The sequence below is a fragment of the Haliotis rufescens genome, unplaced genomic scaffold (genome assembly GCF_023055435.1).
Source record: "Haliotis rufescens isolate VD_foot unplaced genomic scaffold, xgHalRufe1.0.p SCAF_29, whole genome shotgun sequence".
NCBI classification, from domain to species: domain Eukaryota; kingdom Metazoa; phylum Mollusca; class Gastropoda; order Lepetellida; family Haliotidae; genus Haliotis; species Haliotis rufescens.
Genome location: NW_025963990.1, coordinates 3,853,674 through 3,876,567, shown reverse-complemented (window position 1 = coordinate 3,876,567; position 22,894 = coordinate 3,853,674). Strand labels below are relative to the sequence as shown.

Here is a 22,894-nt window from a genome sequence, read left to right as displayed (position 1 = left end):
GACAATGGTGAGTGAGTGAGAACAATGGTGAGTTAGTGAGTGAGACAATGGTGAGTGAGTGAGTGAGTGAGACAATGGTGAGTGAGTGAGTGAGACAATGGTGAGAGAGTGAGTGAGTGAGACAATGGTGAGTGAGTGAGTGAGACAATGGTGAATGAGTGAGTGAGTGAGACAATGGTGAGTGAGTGAGTAAGTGAGTGAGAACAATGGTGAGTGAGTGAGACAATGGTGAGTGAGTGAGTGAGACAATGGTGAGTGAGTGAGTGAGTGAGTGAGACAATGGTGAGTGAGTGAGTGAGACAATGGTGAGTGAGTGAGTGATTGAGTGAGTGAGACAATGGTGAGTGAGTGAGTGAGTGAGAACAATGGTGAGTGAGTGAGTGAGACAATGGTGAGTGAGTGAGTGAGACAATGGTGAGTGAGTGAGGATAACATACCTTCATACTGTTCAGTTTCTAAAAAATGTATGCATATATTTGTAATTTGGTGATGGTAATTTTAAGTTATTTCCACATATATGCAGCTGATATGGAGGTCTTACATCCATCAAGCCCCACCCTCCCGCAGGCCTCGCATCAACAGATGCATGATCAACTATTACAATATCCTATACTTGCATCTTTAAACTCTGGTGACGCAAACTACAACACCAAAAGCCCTGAAGACATTTAACCGAATTCAGATTCATCAAACATATCATATTTTATTTGGACGGTATCACACCCACACTGCCGGACTCCCAGCAGGCTATGCTGGAGGACATAATCCTGTACTTCAACAGGCTTAATTCCAGAAAGTGTACGGAGATGAGCCAAGTTGACACAGGTCTTGTGGCCGACCCTCGCTGAAAGAGAAGCCTTAATTCTCCAACAACAAAGAACAAGCACTGTCAACAACTAGAAGCAACCTGCAATTTGTCCAGAAAAAATACGGCATCAAACTTCACATTTTTTTTAAAATGCTTTGGATTACAAAAATAAAGTGAGAACAAGTTGAACCAGGCTCATAGATCATGGAGGAAGGTATTATCACCTGTGTCAGTGCTGAGAGAATATTGGTGCTATTTTTTTGCTTGCTTTCTTAGTAGAGACAACAATATTTTGAAAATGGAAAATATTGTTCATCAGTGGCTTGGCAAGGAGAGATTTATTGTTTCCAAGTAGTTATGTGATTTGGCCATAGGTCCTCATTAAGGACAGGTTCAATAGCCTCATGGTTCAAGCATCAGCTTGTCATGCCTTACAACTGGGTTTGATTCCCCACATGGTTATGATGTGTGAAGAACATTCCTTTTTCCCTTCAACTGCAATATTGATGGATTACTGCAATATGCTGTGTAAAACTCTAAGAGCATTGTAAGTCAGTCATGTGACCAAACCAAGGCAGACTTGTAAGTCAGTCATGTGACCAAGCCAAGAGCATTGTAACCAGTCATGTGACTAAGCCAAGAGCCTTGTAAGTCAGTCATGTGACCAAGCCAAGAGCCTTGTAAGTCAGTCATGTGACCAAACCTAGGGAGCCTTGTAAGTCAGTCATGTGACCAAACCAAGAGCCTTGTAAGCCAGTCATGTGACCAAACCAAGAGAGCATTATAAGCCAGTCATGTGACCAAACCTAGGGAGCCTTGTAAGCCAGTCATGTGACCTAACCTAGGGAGCCCTGAATACAAGTCATGTGAACACAGAACCTTACAATTCAAATCCATGTCATGTGACCCGAACCAGAGGAGTAATGTGACACAAAATATTATATAAGAGTAGGGAATACTTTAGATATGCCAATCACTAACTTTCATTAAAATTGAGCTAAAAATGTTATCTTGATATCTGTATTATTTCAAAAATAACCAACATCAATTGCCGACAATCTAAAACGAGGTGCAGCCCGAGCAAAAACAATTCCAGAACCGACAGCGGATCCAGATGTAAGCCAGAGTCTGTGTTGAAGATGTCTACGCTATTGATCAAAATCATTAGCCAGCTGGTTTGATAGTCGTCCACGGCCTGAATCAATGCTCCCCAAAGGATGAGAATACACAGTTGACACTGCATCATCACTCTCTGTCGGGTCAGGCATCCTCCATCTTAACACCAGTCAAACATCACCAGATATGATCATGTCAAAATGTACCAAGAAAAACACAGGAATATCATTACCAGCCATTGCCAGGGAGATGACAAATCTGTTTCCATCTTCTGCATTTCTCTAACGAAGGCACTAAATTTTGAAGAATTGAGTATCAAGGGTACAGCCATCTTCTTATTCAGTGGGGGGGCACGGGTGTTAGAAAACCCAACTCACTCACCCTCCTCTACCCTATTCTACTTCTCAAAAGGAAGGGGGCACGGGTGGCCCAGTTGTCTCGCTGTGCAGAGTTGCGTCCCTTGGGCACGCCAGAAACCTATGATAGTGGGTTCGAATCCAAGTCTGCCCCAATTATGTTTCTAGGTTTGTCAGCACCATACCTGTGCTCGTGGGTTTCATTGAAGTGGTAGATATCTGAGACCTGCATCACTTTGGGCTTTCCTCCCACATTAGGCTGTCACGCCGTGATATAACTGGAATACTGTCAAAAGCGGCGTTAATCATAGGTTTCTGGCGTGCCCAAGGGATGCAACTCTGCACAGCGAATCGCGGCGCCTTAGACGACTGGGCCACCCGTGCCCCCAATTGAACACAGAGCTATCACATAGTGAGTGAGTGAGTATGGTTTTACGCCGCTTTTAGCAATATTCCAGCAATATCACGGCGGGGGACACCAGAAATGGGCTTCACACATTGTACCCATGTCGGGAATCGAACCCGGGTCTTCGGCGTGACGAGCGAACGCTTTAACCACTAGGCTGCCCGACCGCCCCTTTATCACATAGTGACATATATGATTTGCCATGCTTGGCTGTATTGTAGAAAAACTGTTCCAAAATATGTTCCAACATTTGCAATTTACAGAAAATTTAGAAAAAATTAATGTAATTCATAGCATGTAAACAAACATGGAGGTTTGATCAATAAAGGGAGACTACTCCCAACAGTCTCATTCAGAAAATGGTGAAATATTACAAGCTCGCCATAAATTCTACTTCTACTACAGAAAGTGGATTTCCATACTATACTAATTAAGACCCCATGTTTGTTTTACTGTCATTCAATTGCCTACATTTACATTTTGGCCAGCACTGGAAAGTAAAAACATTCATGTCTCATTGCCAAGATCAATATCCTTTGTATCTTTGAATATTTCATCAACCTGTTTCAGTGTCACGCCAAAGTATAGCACAAGAATCATCAACTGTCCATTCCAGAGTATGAGGTTTGAAGCCAAAAAATATTCAAAGAAAACAAAATTGTTTATGGAGCTGGATTATTGGCTCATTAAACATCACCTGAACGATAATAGAATTTTGCTGAACAAAAGAGTTCAGCGAGAAGATTCAATCCGGGGGATGCATCATCTACCACATCCTTCATCTTGGATTTATCCAACAATGAAAGTTTTTATGGATTGACGGTGGCGACCAGCCATTACTATTTAAGACAATCAATGGTGTTTCAAGTCTGTAAACTTTGATGAAAAGATAAAATTGCGATAAAGTTCTAAAGAATGTTGCTATTTCTGAGACGGTCGTAAATGTATTGCATAATAGGATGATTTAACGTCTTTGTACACACGTTTACAGTTGAATCGATACAGCCAACGGCCATGATGAAATTGAATGAAATGAAGGCATGCATCAAAAGTCACAACTGTAGCATGATGCTCCATTGTAATATTTTCTAAAACATGAGCTCCCTTGTAACATTTCTATGGAGTCTAGATATATCTTACCCTTCCAAACTAAAAGCACCAATATCTCTATTATATGTTTTTAAAGAATATTTTTCCAGCACAATTTCTTTTAGCAAACATGATGTCATCTTGATGTTTTTTGAAGCAGAAGACATAATTTTGCCTCTCCATTTCTCCATGTGAAGCTATTTTTTAACAAGAAAGACAAGAAAAATCCGCTTCGTCTGACACGATGCTCCAGTGGTTATTTTCCAACAAAAACATGTGAGATGTTTTATCTTCTTATTACTGGAAAAGATAATCTTGCACAGACATTGTTAATCAAGTTTAATAGCACAATTATTCTCTCCACACTGTCTTTACGCGTGATTAATGACGGCAGATCATATAGGTGACGCAGTAATTATCTTTTTATCAAATTGCAGTCGTAACCATTTGGAATATGTGCTGGTTATAGACCAAAGAAAATGACTTTCTACAGCAGCAGTCCCAGCAAACATCAACGTATTTGCCGAGATGAGTTCAAAGGATATACTCTTTACTCTCCTCCCGCCATGATCACCAAAAGTCACTATACCCTCAGACTGTCTGTGCATGGCTAAAGGCCCAGATTGCGACAGTTGGACAAAATAAAGTCACAAAATGAAATCTGAAGATTTTGTTGAAAGATCACTCGCACAAAGGAATCAATTCCTCTTTAATAAAATATTTCCAATTCCATATCAACCAAGCAGCTATAGAGAAAAACATTTTCAAAGGTTTAGAAGAAGAAATTCAAATTTGAAGAATTAAACTCTATTTGTGTATCAAGCCAAGCTGTGAGGAGATATTTAATTGGTTTCTGTACGAAAATTGTATATTCAAATAAACGTATGAGAATCAGAATGCCTTGGTCAACAGAAATATTTCTTTGGACCTCGGAGGTTCCTCCAAATGATTATTCCAGCCAAATCTTGATCCCTGGAGTGTTAGCGCAAACATAATCGAGCATTTAAGCTTTTGCTAACAAGGGCACACATTTCCACCCATGAAGACCGAAGGACGAATTTCATATCCGACCTCAAGAAGCTTCCTAATTGGACAATTTGAATACAAATCGTACATGAGATGGCATCATGGGATATATCAGTGGTCCAATTACCCTGGTTTAGTTCCAAAACCAGAACAATTACGATATCTCCACAAGCTCTTGGCACGAACTGACGCCCATGCAATGGCCCAACAACCTCAGAAGAATAGGCAACTATTCGCATTGATCTTCTCCCAAAAGTTTTAATTGCTCGATTTCCATGCAAATGCGGAATTATCCCAGTGATGCAGAAGTGAATTCTGATCAAGCCGGCTGTTACTCGCGGCAACCTGCCCACCTATTAGATTACCGGGACCTGTGAACGGAATACAGATCAAGCAATGAAAGAATTTTCATTGGAAACATGAAGAATGCAGTGTCGCACTTTGAGAAATGGAATCATGTCACCGACCTGTTTAGACATGACTTACATAATACATTGAATCACAAAAACTGCTGTCATTCAAATGAGTGAATGGTGGTTATTCCTTCAGATTCAGCAATATTCCATCAATATCATAGCATCCTCAAGACAAGTGTCATCAGAAGATGACAATTCCCCCCAGCTGCTACAAATTCAAAGACCCGTGAAGATCCGGGGTAGAATAGGTCTTCAGCAACCCATGCTTGCCGCAAAAGGCGACTATGCTTGTCGTAAGATGCGACTAACGGGATCGGGTGGTCAGGTTCGCTGACTTGGTTGATGCATGTCATTGATCCCAATTGCGTGGATCGATGCTCATGACATCAATCACTGGATTGTCTGGTCCAGACTCGATTATTTACAGACCGCCGTCATATAGCTGGAATATTGCTGAGTGTGGCGTTAAACAACAAACCAACCAACCAACAAATTCGAAAGAACAAATCATCTGACTGTCACTGTAAGTTCAACTTGATGAGAGAATTTCTACCTGATGTGTCCGTCCATATACAAGAGAAGTTACTGAGCTATCAAAACAATACCATGGAGCTAGGATTTGGAACTTTGTATTGTGTCAGGTACACACACCAGCATGAACAGAGTCAAAGTCAAACTTGGAATGGAACTTGCCATGGAAACAAAACAATAAAAAATTCTAAATAGCAAAAGGCACCACTTCAGCGCCTGGTTAAATAACTTTTCCATGGTTTTCAAGTTATGCTCCGGAAACAAAATACAGATGGACAGAAGATGGACGGATGGACAGACAGTCTAGGTGATGACTATAGCCTCCCACAGTATGAGAAATGTGTCTAGTCAAACCAGTCATTGATGTCACCATATTCCAATTACATGGATCAATGCTCACAATGTCAACCACTGGATTGTCTGGTCTAGACATGATTATGTATTGGCTGACTCATCCACTTAGATCACTGCTGATTGCGACGTTAAACAAAACATAAAAAATAATTGATAACGTAATCATTGGGAAAAGATGACAAGCAATTCGCCAAGTCACAAAGCCTAACCACAAGGATGGGATTCTGGTAACCCTTTCTGACCTGGAATCCCCATGGGGTTAGAAAAAGAAGGACACATTTGATAGAAGTCTGTACTCATTAAAAAACATTGTTCCGTTTTCTTCTCACACGGTTCTTCAACACGTTCGAGTTGATAGGAGCTTGGCTCCATAGTCTGGTCTTATGTTCTGTCTTGTTCCAGATACCGTAATTAGCGCCATGTGCGAAACTGAGACATTGTTTCTCTGTAATTAGGGGAATCGTTAACGGATAGATTGATACACATCATAACTTGTGAGTCAAACAAATTTGGTTTTGACATTCATGAATCGAACCTCCTTGGACCCTCCATAATTATCCTTTTAAAGCCAGAAATAATGAGGTCATAGGTCAATGCTTAAAATATCCAAACACAAGCATATTATCATATCTTGATGGTTTAATATCCATGGAAGGCCAAACATGAAGCAGCCCAAACGTGAAGGAGGCCAAACATGAAGAGGGCCAAACGTGAAGAGGGCCAAACATGAAGAGGGCCAAACATGAAGAGGGCCAAACATGAAGGAGGCCAAACGTGAAGAGGGCCAAACATAAAGAAGGCCAAACGTGAAGAAGGCCAAACATGAAGAGGGCCAAACATGAAGAGGGCCAAACATAAAGAAGGCCAAACGTGAAGAAGGCCAAACGTGAAGAGGGCCAAACATGAAGGAGGCCAAACGTGAAGAGGGCCAAACGTGAAGAGGGCCAAATGTGAAGAAGGCCAAACGTGAAGAGGGCCAAACATGAAGAGGGCCAAACGTGAAGGAGGCCAAACGTGAAGAAGGCCAAATGTGAAGAGGGACAAATGTGAAGAGGGACAAACATGAAGAAGGCCAAATGTGAAGAGGGACAAACGTGAAGAGGGACAAACATGAAGAGAGCCAAACGTGAAGAGAGCCAAACATGAAGAGGGACAAACATGAAGAGGGACAAACATGAAGAGAGCCAAACGTGAAGAGGGACAAACGTGAAGAGAGCCAAACGTGAAGAGGGCCAAACATAAAGAAGGCCAAACGTGAAGAGAGCCAAACGTGAAGAGGGCCAAACATGAAGGAGGCCAAACGTGAAGAGGGCCAAACGTGAAGAGGGCCAAATGTGAAGAAGGCCAAACACGAAGAGGGCCAAACATGAAGAGGGCCAAACGTGAAGGAGGCCAAACGTGAAGAAGGCCAAATGTGAAGAGGGACAAATGTGAGGAGGGACAAACATGAAGAAGGCCAAATGTGAAGAGGGACAAACGTGAAGAGGGACAAACGTGAAGAGAGCCAAACGTGAAGAGGGACAAACATGAAGAGGGACAAACATGAAGAGGGACAAACATGAAGAGAGCCAAACGTGAAGAGAGCCAAACGTGAAGAGGGACAAACGTGAAGAGAGCCAAACGTGAAGCAGGCATGAAGGTATGCATGCATCACATGTCACAACTGTAGCATGATGCTCTATTGTTACACCCCTCCTGTATCATTTAAAAAAACAGGATGCTCTCTTGTTATGTTTGAATGGAGTTAAGATATATCTTACCCTTGCAAACACTAAGAACTTCACAAAGCAGGGATAATAGACAGACAATAATACATCTGAGATTTGAAATTACAACGGCCACATCCTGGTGGATAAAACAGACTAAATATTAATGTATAAGAAACTAATTCATTACAGTTAATAGGAAGATATTAAAGCTCCACCCTGACTATAGATAGCCGCAATGTGCTGGTATTTCAGTTTCAAACAGTAAACACAACCGAGTGTCGGGAGAAGCTTTTTGAAAATCGTACATAAACAAGATCACCATTAACCATCAAACTTCACATCAACTTGAATGACAAAACTTGGATACCACAAATGCCTCCAAATCTAGATATAAGTCTTTAAATTTTCTGTAGTTTTATCATAAAAAATCAAATCGATCGTGTTTGGCAACAAAGCAATCTCAACAAAGAACAGAAAATCACCCCCAAAAATATATCACATTATACATTCAATTATTTAAAAATAAAAATCCAAATAATCAAATTGGGCTGACAAAATAAAATGAAGTTGCTGAAATTTGGGCCGACGGAGCAGTCCACTGAAAAGTAAACTTGTTAAAATGAGTTTCTTTGAGTTTCAAAGGGTCATACTAAAACGGTCAGTTTCATATCAAAAGTACATTTTTCTAAAAGTTAATGGTAGTTTTTCATTATCTGTATAAGAACATGAGATGGTTTAAAGGGTTTAATTAGGCTACTGAGGAACAATCTCGAGGAACAAGCCTCATTCCTCGTTTTGAGACATTCAATTGGCCCGAAGAGATCAGACGTCCAGAAAATAAACTAGTTTGCACAATGGCATTTTCCTAAAACATAATCACTTAGACTTGACAGGACGATCGATCTACAAGACAGTGTAGCCAGGGAGTGTGAGGGAGCCAAGTGGAGCCACGGTAGAGCGGGAACAAGGAGACAAGGCTCCGCTAACTAAATACACGATACATCCTTCAGGCAATGCATTGTGGGAGGGGGACAGGGGCTTAGTTTTGTATTAATGAGGTTCAAAATTGAATTTCTTTTTAGAATTGCGTGCTGTTTAGAATTTCTGCAACAAATTCAAACCTGAATCACGCACAGAGATGAGTTTCGCAATTTTGTAATCATTTGTAAAATAACTCAATTTCTTTTTTCACATTTTCTGGATTTCTTTCTGTACTGTGCTTTGTAACAAAACTACAACTCCCTTAAATGAAAAAACTCCCCATAGCAATTGTGCTCTGATAATTCAAGTATATTTTTTAAAAGTAGGCATCTGAAATTTCATCTCGGCAATTCAGCATCTGAGAACCAATTATGGTGTCTTGTATCAAAGCCAAACAATACAACAATTAAAACAGAAGGAAACGTCTTCACTTCTGTCAAGAAAGAGTGGGTCTTAAAAGGCTACCATTATCATGCTGCTTCCGAACCTGGGCTGGAAATGGACTTAGACATACAGATGAGCCACTCATACTCCACATACTCCGATCATACCGGGTCACAAAATCACCAACTTGATACACTGGTGGACTTGCTCATCCATTCATACACGGAGGAAAAAAAAGCAGCTGAAATCTCATCTGCTGGCATGTTGCCATCGATTGGCTCATATCTGCAAGCATTTTGTAAAAATGTCTAAATTAATGCAATTTGCAACATTTCTCTGGGGAGGCTGCACAATTAGAACTGCCTTACTGTCACAGCCCCCCATGCATTCCGACACTCCATAGCTCATCAGCAAGACATGCACAATATCAGATATTACAATTTACAATGATCCTACCTTTCTCGCCTTTTGCGAGCACTGAACGTGATGCAAGAATTCCATCTTCGGTATTTCTGTGACAATGTTACCTCAGCGTTGGGAGAGTCGCGGAAGTTCCGACAGCTCTGGGATCCTGGAATAACCCTCTCCATCTTTGATGCCACACAATAGTCTTCTAATACCAGTGCATTAAAACAGAAATGTTCAGTCCAAAGTCACAGAAAGCTAGTCCCTCTTTCCAGGCCATGAGTCACTCAATTCGGTGCAATAACCAAAACGTACTTTGACAATTCGCTCGCTTTTCCGATTACGCAGTCTCCAAATGTAATCATACCCCTCCCATCTGAGTATTGAAGAATGTTGATCCCCGTAAGCTGACAAGATACAGAATTGCTTCGATCACATGATTTCATTCAGGGGAAACGGACAGCATCCCCATACCAAAACACCAAGCGCATTCCAGCACAGAATCAGGAGTGAAGGAGAGTGAATCGGAACAGGGTCACAAACAAGACCCCCAACTTCCACACACTGAGCTGCAGAGGGGCGCCCAAAATTGATTTCTTCGTTCAATCACGTGTGAATTAAATTGGGTCTGCAAGTCAGATGGTAGTGTTCTAAGTAACAACCCTTGCTGGGTAATAATTCCTCAACCGTTTGGAAATCAAAATCGGCAGCCAAACGACGGTAGCAGTGGCCCTCCTCACAACTGCTGTCAAATTCCGACGTATCGTATCAGTGGCACCAGGGGCTCCTCTCCTGTGATTCACAATGCAAGTTCTCTTCCCGGTGACAAGTCTACTACGTCAAAACTTGCATCGGCTTCAGCTAACTAATTCTCAATACTCCCTCTTGCCCTCTAAACCACAATTCATAATTAATCATCCCAATCATCAAAGACTTCAATGTAAACAGACCATGGGTAGTTTTGATACGCTAAGAGAGTACATAGAGTGTATGAGGTCATGGAATGGTTGATTTGGGGCAGTGATGTTAGGATAACTCAACACATTCGTTATAAACATCAATGATTGCATAGATTTTTTAAAAATATTTATTTGATTAAAATTAATTACACTCCAAAGAATCCTTTTAAAGAGGGTCCTGTTATTTCTCTCTAAAAAATAATTAAAAATAATTAATCAAAAGGATGTAAATACCGAGAGTAGTGAATTAAATGATCACATGACCCAAAATGTGATCCGTTATCCATGCTTCAATTCAGCAAGTAGTGCTTATGGGTCCTTAACTTCTCATTTCTCTTCTAAAACATACCAATAGTCTTAGAGTTAGATTTTTCAAGTCTATTTCTATTTTTATATAAAAAAAATCAATCAATATGAAATTACATTCAGCTGAGGCGAATCAATATTTTTGTCAGCATCTTTTCAGTTTATATCTGGCATTGAGTTATATTCAGCAAACCTAGTGAAAACAAACTTTTTCTCTTTTCATTGATTGACATAAACAATATTGAAGATGCTCCATTGAACTAAATCTTCATTCTCCCGTACTCTTGATCACCGTTTTCTCAAGTAGGCCTTGCAGGATGAAACATCTATCGCTGGTGCCTTAATATGCAGCAATTATAGAGACACTGTTTCCGTCTTATTCCTATAGGCAAAGACACATTTGATGCAGAGTGACAGAAGTCGAAATGTCAAAGGTCTTTCTTCACTGTCTCCACAAGTGGCATAGAGTTAAACCACTAACAGATTCACAAGCTGGATCACTGTACCCAGGTAGAATTCTATATCACAGTACAGATACTTGTTGTCTCCCTGGCTATGGGTTTGAATCCCATGTTCATGGGTTTCACTGTGGCAAGGGTCAATAGCCTGTGTCACCTTGGCTTGGCCGACACACTGATAAAACTGATAACCACTTCCAAGTGGTGTGAAGCTCAATCACTAACTTCAAGGTCAATGATGATTTGACACCATAAAAACATTTTCAACAATGAGAGTCAATGCTAGTCCCTTCTCCCTATCTCTTCGTCCAATCCTTCTTGATGCGAATCTGACAGAGTTAAAACTCCAAAATATTCAGACACAAATGATATACAACACAATTCAAAAAGATCAGTTCCACGTTAAATAAATACAGATCCACTGGTTATACAGATTCCAAATACCTCTTCTCGTTAAAAATTATTGACACAATTCCTCTTGAATACCTTTAAGGCTTCAGGGTCCTAATGCATCACATCCGAAACAGTTTATCGAAATATATTCTCATAAGTGTCAGCTTACATGGCTCCTATTTGGCAGCATGATGACCACAAGATAACTGAACAGCAAAGATAAGAATCTCGAAAAGGGTTATATCAGTTCCTGAAATGTCTACCACTTGGATTAATGGTCCAACACGAAGTGAATCCATTCCTGATGTAATAATACAACAATCAAGGACCTTGTCACATTGCCAATTCAAAGTCACCAGGCCCACCGAAACTGAACTTGAAATTGAAATTGGAATATATTTTTTGCTGACAAAATCCCGAAATCTTCGCTTCACCTTCAATGCATGGCACAAATTCCCACAGAAAATCTGCAGCTTTTGGGATGCAATTACCAAGAATTCAGCCTTTTTCTAGCCGCTTACACAATGACCAGACCTTCCCGACAATGTCCACAATGTCATATGACTTGGATGTAACCACGACCAAATTGCCACACAAGGCAAAAACGGTACGCCAGCCAATTTCTCATTCTATGACAGTAACCATCTCATTTTGAAATGGCCACTAATGAATATTCTGCTACTGGTTGGAATAATGTTTGTCAAAACAGTTCTGAGGAAGGTCGGCAGCCATGATGGTGCTTACACAATATGCCAGTTGTTGATGTGAGGATCCTGTTATAAGTAAACCCAAAAGTATTGATTTTTCAAAATTTACCAGAATTAGATTACACCCAGTCAGTCATAAGGGACAACTCACGCTCGGAATTGAACTGGCTGCGGACATCAACATAACGTCATCATTCAGCTTAGTGTTGGAGAAGAAAGTGTTTGGCCATGTGTGCATTCTGTGTTCAATAACATCAGACAAAACACACATAAAGACGTAATGAGTCCTTCAAGGATGCTTCTACTAGCTGGACATGTGCCAAATGTGTTATCTTTGATCTTGGACAAAAGACCTGTGCATCCATCAGCTGAGCCTTACTCTATATGTCTGACCATATGCAGACCACACACACAAGACCAGCTTGTTTTTTACCCATATTTAAACCAAAAAATTACAAATATCACTTCACGTGCACCAGTATATTGTTTGTGTCACCGGACGAATTGTTGACGTCATTCAAATTTTATTTTGACGAAAGGTCAGAATGACGTCCCACTAGATATAATGTTACAGCTGAAGATTATTGACGTCATTCCACAATTTTGGTTTTCTAGGATGAGGTTGTGATCAGTGGGGTTTTTTTTAAAGCGGAGCTCCAAAGGTTTCAGAAATAATAGGTACTGTATTCAACGTAATAAGCGCCCCACTCTAATAAGCGCATGGCGATATTTGCTAAGATATTGGCTAGTGAACAATCCCAATTAGCACCCCTTCTGACTGATCAATGTACACAAGACTTATTTATTCATGTATAATACGCACGCGTGTGTTATATGCACCCTTAATTATGGGCAATTAATTATGGACACCCCACACCCAAAGTTGTAAACGTCTGGCATTCTTCCAACACCAAGACACACGCCATGACATAACTGAAATACTGTCAAACCCATTTCTCTATGAGAGCTAAACCATCTCGTTGAATGTCCACCCGTGAAAATCCGGGGTAGAATAGATCTTCAGCAACCCACACTGGCCCTCAAAGGCGACAATGCTTGTCTCAAGAGGTGACTAACGTGATTGGGTGGTCAGGCTCGCTGACTTGGTTGATGCATGTCATCGCATCCCAATTGGGTGGAAAGATGCTCATGATGTCAATCACTGGATTGTCTGGTCCAGACTCGATTACTTACAGACTGTTGTCATATTGATACAATATTGCTGAATGCGGCATTAAACAACAAACTAACAAACAAACACTGAGTGGCAAACACGAAGGCCTGCCCGAATTAAACCCGACTCACTCACTCACTCACACACTCTTGTGGAGCCTTCTCATACAGCAACACTCGCAGACAGTAAGACCAGCGAGTGTTTCTGTGAACATTCATCAAGTAATGTCTTGTCACAAGGTTCCTGGTGGACAGTGAGAAATCTGTGTTACAGTCAAGGGCTCATCCCCCGGGAATTGGGTTAGAATTGGGCCATGATCACAGCCTTGATATTTATGCAGCCAATGAGATTGTGAGCAAGCTATTCAATAGCCTGCAGGGTCTGTCCTGTATCTATTACCAAGCCTGATTGGAACAGTGAGACAAGCTGCTTACATTCAGCCACAGAGATTACATATGTCATACTTCTTACATCGAAAAGAATGTAACATTCTGACCTTTTTTGAAAGAGGTATTCCTTCCACACAATGACAATCTGTCTCAGATCATATTTATTCTGCTTTATAAAGGAAATTGAATACCAAGAGTTAATGGCTATTGTGAAGATCTTCAATAATCTTCCAACAGTCGTTCATCAACAATGCACAAGTTCCACAACATTGCATTAATTCAGCAGTTTGTTTGTTTGTTGTTTTACGCCGCACTCAGCAATATTCCAGCTATATGACGGCAGTCTGTGAATAATCGAGTCTGGACCAGACTATCCAGTGATTGACAACATGAGCATCGATCTATGCAATTGGGATCGACGACATGCATCAACCAAGTCAGCCAGCCTGACCACCAGATCCCGTTAGTCACCTCTTATGACAAGCATAGTCGCCTTTTACAGCACGCACGGGTTGCTGAGGACCTATTCTACCCCCAGCAGTTGTGAAATAGTTGAAGTTCCATCATTGGTTAGTTTAGAAAATTTAACAGAATTTAAGTATTTTTGCCATAATTTATAAAGTGTCCTATAGTTCAGAAAGTAGCTAAACATGTTTTAAATGGTTCATCTATTATAGTGCAATTTTTTTAGAATATTTTTTAGTTATAGTGTAATGTGCGGATCTCGATCACAGGTCAAACAAAATCTTCATTAAACCGTATCTTCGCAAAACCTTCCATGTTGATTTTTTTCTCAGATGAAGTTCTTAAATTTTGTCCTGTATATTTTATATCCCAATCCAATACAAGTAATGGCCATTTTGAATCTGCTCGACCAAACAAATTACAACTTTAATCCAACAAATGGAGGAGAGTTCTTTGAAAAAATGAATTCAATTCAGAACATATACTGAATCAAAGACTGATTAGCTGCATAGAGCTTCTCCATTGTACCAAAACACATGTGATGGTTATTGTTCGCGGGAGCGCAAAAATAACCAACTTAAAATGTACTTCAAGATGGAATTGGAGTCGGCCAAAACACCACCATTACGTAGACCTATTTCTCAAAAGACAACCATCTACAGAATCAGTAGAGTATTGCCAGTGTAGGATGAAAACTTCAAAAGACTGATTGACCATCTAAGGCTATTAAGTCTCAAAAAGAACCAAGTTAGCAGTGAATTAGAAAAGGAAGTCATTATGAAATGCAATAAAGATTTCATTAACAGATATCACATCTATCATTTGAGCAAACTTTCTGGTTGTGTAATTTCAGTCAAGCAATAACCATTCAAATTAGATTTGAAACCTCACCAGTCTTGCCACTGGTCCAATACAGCTTGTTTCTGATTGGTGGAACTTGGATCTATCATCAGCTCTGGTCCAAAGGTCACTTTTGATCTTTACAAAGGATATACCATTTATTACCAAGTTTCAACAATAAGAAAAAATAAAATGTAATGCATCTCTTAAAACAGCCATTCTTTTTCTCATTCTAGCTGTGATCAGGAACAAAAAGTGCACCATATCCTACGATAGGCCATACTTTGGTGTAAGGAAAGATTAACATTTCACCCGATTTGCCAGCATGAGTGAGTGAGTATAGTTTTACGCTGCTTTTATCAATATTCCAAGAATATCATGGCTGGGGACACCAGAAATGGGTTAAAACACAGTGTACCTATGTGGGGAATCGAACCCAGATCTTCGGCATGACAAGCTAACGCCTTAACCACTAGACTAGCACTTGCGAGTATGAATTAAATTAAATAGGTCTGCTGCAATAACCAGTCTCTCAATTCTCATAGGTCAAAACTTCTACGGATGAACTTTCCAGTTTCCTGGAACTAAATGTAATATATTCATAAATGGACAATTACCCTTAACGCTGAGCACAGGCAGGGTAACAACAAGTACCACCGATCAAACCAGTTTGGATCCTGGGTAAGAATATACGCCCCTAGCAACCTATGCTTTTTGTAAGTGGTGACTAAATGGATCAGGCCTAGGTGGTGAGGCTGTGACCTGGTTGACTGCATGTCATCATATCCCATTTGATGTTCATAATGTCCATCACTGGATTGGCTGATCCAAACTTTATTTACAGGACCCGTGAAGAACCTGGTTAGAATAGGTCTTCAGCAACCCATGCTTGCCGTAAAAGGCAACTGTGCTTGTCGTAAGAGGCAACTAACTGGATCGGGTGGTCAGGCTTGCTGACTTGGTTGATGCATGTCAGCGATCCAAATTACGTGGATCGATGATCATGATATTAATCACTGGATTGTCTGGTCCAGACTCGATTATTAACAGACTGTCGTCATAGAGCTGGAATATTGCTGAGTGTGGCGTTAAACAACAAACCAACCAATCAACTTTATTTACCGATTGTCATCTTATAGCTGGAATATTGCAACGCTAAACTGAAACAAAACCTAAAGATAGAAATCAATTAAGCAACCGTAATCCGGTACAATTTTGCTTATATATTTATGTATGAAAATGAAACTAGGCCTTTGACAAGGCACTTACCCATCTGCACAAAGCTTATAGAGTTTCTATTGTGCACTGACACAAAACATGTCTGTGAGCGACCACATATCAATAACATATAAGAAAACAGATATTTTTCATATAAGGGTAACGCTACTTTTCAGGGCATTATCAATTGCAGAAGCCCGAGGTCTTCCATTAACGGCCCGACAAAGGAATTAAGCTGAATATGTAAACAGTGTTAAAATTATCTGTCAGACAGTCAGGCAGGTGGAGGAAACTTTCATGCAGCCCGACAGAAAAGTTACCAGTTACGGGCAGGTGGGCAGGCAGTAATTTCAGACACCGAATGTAACACAGAGCCTTCCAATTGTAGGTGTTCTTTAACTTGTTTTGAGAAACATATATTTACCTTAAAAAACACAATTCTACACCATCTTCAAAAGATATTATAACCATCCATATGAAGGGCCATTTTGTCTTCTACATCAGCCCTGAACATGGACATTTACCACCATCTCTGATAAAATTCTTTTCAGCCTTCCTCAGAATAATCTCGAACATAAAGGGAGAAAAGTCTTGTCCTGATAATCAGAAATTGGATTCCCTGTGGGAGCCAAGTCAAGGGTAAAATGGGCCAGTAATTCTTTCGTTGCCAGTGTAAATTAATCACCCACCAAGGGCCAATATGGATGAGTTTGAAGTTATGAAATCGATAAAGATTATCAGGAGTTGCCTAACCTTGGCTATTACAGAGAGTATGTGTCGTTATGTAGCAACATTGAGGACCCTTATGACATCAAATACCTCAGTCTGGGATATTAAGGAAACATCCATCTCCCCAACAGTAAGATGATGGGGTTTTTAAATTTATTCTATCAAATCTTTTGTTTTTTATGATTAGAGATAAATTACTCTTTATCAAATTTGAAAAGATATTGACAATTTAGAAGCAGCATTGGTCTCTATAAGTGGCTATACCAACTTCAAAATGTCCTCTATGGTAGTAAAGACATGGTCCTCTAAATTTGGAAATGTGTACCATAAAACAAAGATAACCACAAAGCATTAAATTAATGAAACAGTGCCGTTATAGGGCACTGTAGCTCACCTGGTGCAGGAGTTTGGTCTAAATTAAAACTAATAGTTCACATATGCTGTTGTTTGTTTAATTTTTACCTCCACACGAAGCAATATTCTATCTCTGTGACTGCGGCCTATGAATAATCTAGTCAGGACCAGTCAAACCAGTGAGTGATATTGTGAGGAACGATCCAATCCATTGGGGTATGATTACACCCCACCAACCCAGTCCATTTGGTTGTCTCTTACGACAAGCGTAGGTCGTGGGTGTTTCAATTTTCCGTTTTATCCAAACACTAATTACAGATAAACAAGAAGCAGGTCTGACTTGACACATTTACTCTCGGAGGCCATGATCTTAAAAAAGACCGGATGTACAGGGATCAGTTATTGTACTGGATTATTGTGATATGATAGGGAGCAGTCATTACTCGATATTGCAACAGTTGGTGCCTAATTGAAACTGGATTCCATATAGCACTGATCGCATTAATAATATATGCAATTATTATTCATCTGTTATATTAATTCATCATATGTCTTCAAAATTCTTCATAGCTGATTAGCATTCAAAGAAAATATTTTTTGAAGATGTATTTTACAATTTTACTTCACTGTGTCCAAACCTAAAACGGGTTTTTCAATATGGCTGCCGTGTAAATGTTCATGGAAGATGAGGGGGTACGGGTGGCCCAGTCGTCTAAGGCGCCGCGAGTCGCTGTGCAGAGTTGCGTCCCTTGGGCCCGCCAGAAACCTATGATTGTGGGTTTGAATCCCGGTTCTAGGTTCTAGGTTTGTCAGCACCATACCCGTGCTCGTGGGTTTCATCGAAGTGGTAAAGGTCTGAGACCTGCATCACTGCAGGCTTTCCTCCCACATAAGCTGACATGCCGCGATATAACTGGAATACTGTTAAAAGCGGCATTAAACCCAACTCACTCACTCACTCACTCACTCACTCACTCATGGAAGATGATGGAGATCCAGAGGGCTACAAACTTGACGGAGGACATCTGTATGTATTCAGTGTTTTCACGTTTATATAAGATGGTATTTTGGAAATTTCTACTTGAAGATTTGTAAAGATGAATATACTTTCTTCACAAAACACCTCCAACTGCCTTGACCTTCCAAGCAACTGTGAGAATCACATAAAAACAGACACGCTTTGTGTGTACTTCGACTGCCATATGTCAAACGATTGCCATATGGCCAACGATTGCCAGAAATCAATATTCACCACAGTATATATAAGCGGTGTTTTTATGTAAACAAATGTCCTGCCCCAACAAAAGCTATCACTGCGACTGATGTAGTCTACATACTGATGCTTTACACACATATCTTCTCATATCATTAAACAGAACATGCAAAACCATAGTCACAGACTGAGAGTGTGTTTGCATTTCTGTTGACCTGCTGATCAAGACGATATGCCTACTTCCACAGATATTACATCCTGTTATACTCTAGAAAACATAAAACAGAGTGTGGTATTTGCATAACAAGTATATAATGCCAATCTTATTTCCATAATTTGCACATTCAGATGCATGCAGAGCTGGGACAGCAAGGAAACGCAACGATACAGACCAACACGACAGGAACAAGGAAACAATTCCGTCATTCGCTAAGGCCGAAAGAAATTCATTAAAAGCTTTTCATCCCTGTCTGTCACTATGTCAAACAACCCACCCCACATGATTTTATGGTCCCTAACTACCAATGATGAAAATTACTGTGTGAAATACACTGTGATAGTCCTACCCAGAGACCCGTGAAGATCCGGGGTAGAATAAGTCTTCAGCAACCCATGATTGTCGTAAAAAGCGACTATGCTTGCCATAAGAGACAACTAACAGGATCGGGTGGTCAGGCTCGCTGATTTTGTTGATGCATGTCATCATATACCAATTACGTGGATCGGTGCTTGTGATGTCAATCACTTGATTGCCCGGTTCAGACTCGATTATTTACAGATAGCTGGAATATTGCTGAGTGAGGCGTTAAACAAGAAACAAACAAACAAAACATCATGTGAATCACATCAATATCAATGTGTCTTACAAAATAAACTACCTCCCACCTCCCACAGTTTGTAAATACCAATGGAATTTACTTTGGCCTACAAGATAAATAATTTCAGTTATTTTGTAATTACATTTTCCAGACTCTGCAGCTGGTGTAGACTGGGAACATTTGACATTAAAGAGCTTCATTAAGTCCCCATGGAGAATAAGCCCTGAGGGAACATCGGCCATATGTACATGTATTTACTTGCAATGATGAACACGTATGATAGCTTATTTACATAAGGATACATTCCATAATCTCAAACCATGTGGGGGCGTAGGAGTTTCTGTTTCAGTAATGGCTCCTTCTGGGTATCCAACAATACATTCATATGACATACGGTATATAATGGGCGAACATTAAGTCCTTTGGCAATGGTAATCTAAATTCTAATTCAGTTGAAAAAACAAGGGCAAAAGTGAGCATGGCTCACTAATACCCCCGACCCGCCTAGTGTGTCATTAGTTTCAAATAAAATAATGGATAGGGTTAGGGTTTGAGAAATTCATAAAAAAATGGAAAATTAATAAAAATAATAATTTTCTTTTGAGTGCACCCCTCCATTTGACACAGATTATATGTACTAAGTTTGAGATGAATCCACTGAATAGTTTAAGAGATATCACACAGACAAAGTTTTCAGACGGACAGCCGGACAGATGGACGGACGGAACCTTGGTATAACTATATACCCCCGAGCTAAAAGGTCGGGGGTATAACAAAGCATTGACAGACCTTGTTTTCATAAATGACAACTTCTGAACAGATGTATTATTATTCCATTACCAAGTTTTCTTTCTTTCCACGAACAACAGCAAAAACTGACTTTAGAAGAATGAATATTTCATCACACATACTATGATTGTCTAGATGAGTATCTACAAATCTCTCCCTATTCTCTTCAAAGGACAGAGTTTCTTTTATACATAAATGAATACAAAACATACCTCATAGCAAGCATAAAACATTGTTGATATAAGTCCTATGTATAAATAATACAACAAAGCAAACAGACAAGACATATTTATGTATCCATAGTCCAACTGACAAAGAAATATGTAGATGGTCATAACTGTATTGACGTCCGCAGAAGAGATTAAAAGATACAGACCCAAAACATGTCTTTGTATAATTCCTAATCAACTTCAAAGAAATTTATTTTAATTCTATATTGGCGAAGCTGTCTTATACACGAAGGTGTCAATATGTCTATGTGAAATTACACATCACCAGACCTGCAACAAGTCAGCTGTCTGACAACAATATCATATATTGCAGATACATGACATTTTGTATGAAGAAAGGCTACTAGTATACACGAAACCTCTTAACGCAGTGACAATTTGTTTCAACAATGTCATAGATACTAAGTCAATATTTAGGGCCTCCAATGTAACATGTTGGTTCTGGTCAAACATACTTGAAGTTTGTTGGTTCCCGTATGTGCATGTTTAAGTTTTAAAAATCATCTCAATAAAACAATCTTTTTCACAAAGTAGACACAATTTATGGATAACAACTTTTATCTATACTGAAACGTTGCCTTTAAGAAGTTATTATCCATAAATTGTGTCTACTTTGTCATCCGTCAACTTCTAAATAATGCCTATCAAACAATTAATCTTATTCACATCATTGATTTATAGAATTTACAATAATTCATACAAAATAGAAGTTTAACATTTTGCTTTTTTAAAGGAAAGCAGCAAAATCACCTATTTCATAATTAAATGTATGCAATAAGATTCAGCATGACAAAAACTATCTCAAAGACGACAAGAGTGATGACTTCAACTTTCCAATAGTCAACTTTTCCCTATATGTCAAATTATATTCCAGCAGATTCTGCCTTTGGTGTCTACATTACAACCAAGCATGGACATTCTACAAGGATTTCACACAACTCTTAATAATTGTTTGATCAGTGTTACAGAATTCAAGGCCTTTCCAAACGGTTTATGGTACGCATTTCCAAATTTGGCGGACCATGATGTATGATGCAATTTCTTATTTTGACTTGTACCACATGTTCCCATGCTTGTTCCAGTGAACACTTGCCTTGCCTTTGCATGTGTTTGTGATGCATGCCACCAGTGGGGCGGAGTATGTACACCTTTTCGCGAACACCTGGTATCATCATTATTTGATAGTGATTCATTAACACCTATGATATAGTCAGAATTATAAAAGAAAATTTTTCATGATTATGGTGAGGTTGTTGTTGCCTTTAATTATCGAAACCAAATTGAGCCATTTCTCATTTTGGAAATTAATCAGTCTTGATATCAGTTCTTGCTGCTCTTAATTATTCAGACCAAAGAGAATTATTTTAAATCTCCTGAGTCATTTATCATTTTGGAAATTTATCAGCTAGATATCTGTTCATTAGAAATCAACTTCTACATTACATGCAATCCTTTTCATCTCAATAAAACTTGTGTTACAAATGGTATTGGAACATGTGCACTGAACAAGACCCTCAAGACAACAAGGGGGCATAACTATATGCATTTTGTCTGAAGAGAAAAAGTTCCTGAAAGTAAAACCATTTTAAGCCACAACAAAAGACACTGTATTCCCATGACGTTGAATTTTTTATCAAATGCAGAGATGGACTTATGTCAAAGCCATCAAGCATATATATTCACCATTCTCCTGTGACATCACACATCAATCATACAACCAGCTGACAAAAAATACATTCTGTCAAAGCTTAGAGCAGGATAAGGACGAACTGAAGGCAAGCAAGATGTTCATTGTCCTTCCTCTGATCAATAAAATCAAAAATATCTTGACATGGCTTGAGGGTAAGATTTTTAAACTTTTGTGTTTCACAAAGTCCTGTTGATAACCCTTTCAATTATTTAGTTCATCCGAAAACAAAGAAGATTGTTCTACTGATGATTTACTAAAAAATTGCAGATTTTGTACAACAGCCCTGACACGATAATGTAAAAATGAGGTTAACTTTTATGTTTTTTGTGTCTAAGAACAGTTTTACAAGAATCATTTAATAACAAGAATCATATTAAGTTTGAATCGCCGTTTAAAATGAATGGTCAGTTGGCAATGCAAAACACAAAAATAGAAAAAAGCATCCCACTCATCGTGAGGAAGAAGATCACCTACCTGTAACTCTTCAGAGTAAGGGGCGTGTCACATCTGAAAGTAAACAACAAACATTTAGCCTTTACAAATCAAATTTGTAATAATTTCATTACTAGAACGATGCTCGT

At 39.4% G+C, this 22,894-nt stretch overlaps 1 protein-coding gene across 11 annotated transcripts in view; it reads right to left on the bottom strand.

Moving 5' to 3' along the window:
- The window catches only part of LOC124144419 (rap1 GTPase-activating protein 1-like), a 345,341-nt gene that overhangs the window by 104,956 nt on the left and 217,491 nt on the right, over nucleotides 1-22,894 (bottom strand). For 10 of the 11 annotated variants that reach the window (XR_007223059.1, XR_007223060.1, XM_048402791.1 and 7 more), the window contains one exon: nucleotides 22,788-22,820. Coding sequence is in view for 8 of the 11 variants with exons in the window: in XM_048402791.1 (XP_048258748.1) it covers nucleotides 22,788-22,820 (33 nt within the window). In the remaining 3 variants the exon portion in view is untranslated. Of the gene's footprint in view, nucleotides 1-9,632; nucleotides 10,474-22,787; nucleotides 22,821-22,894 lie in introns of those variants that run through there. The other variant, XM_048402795.1, reaches the window with a different exon arrangement.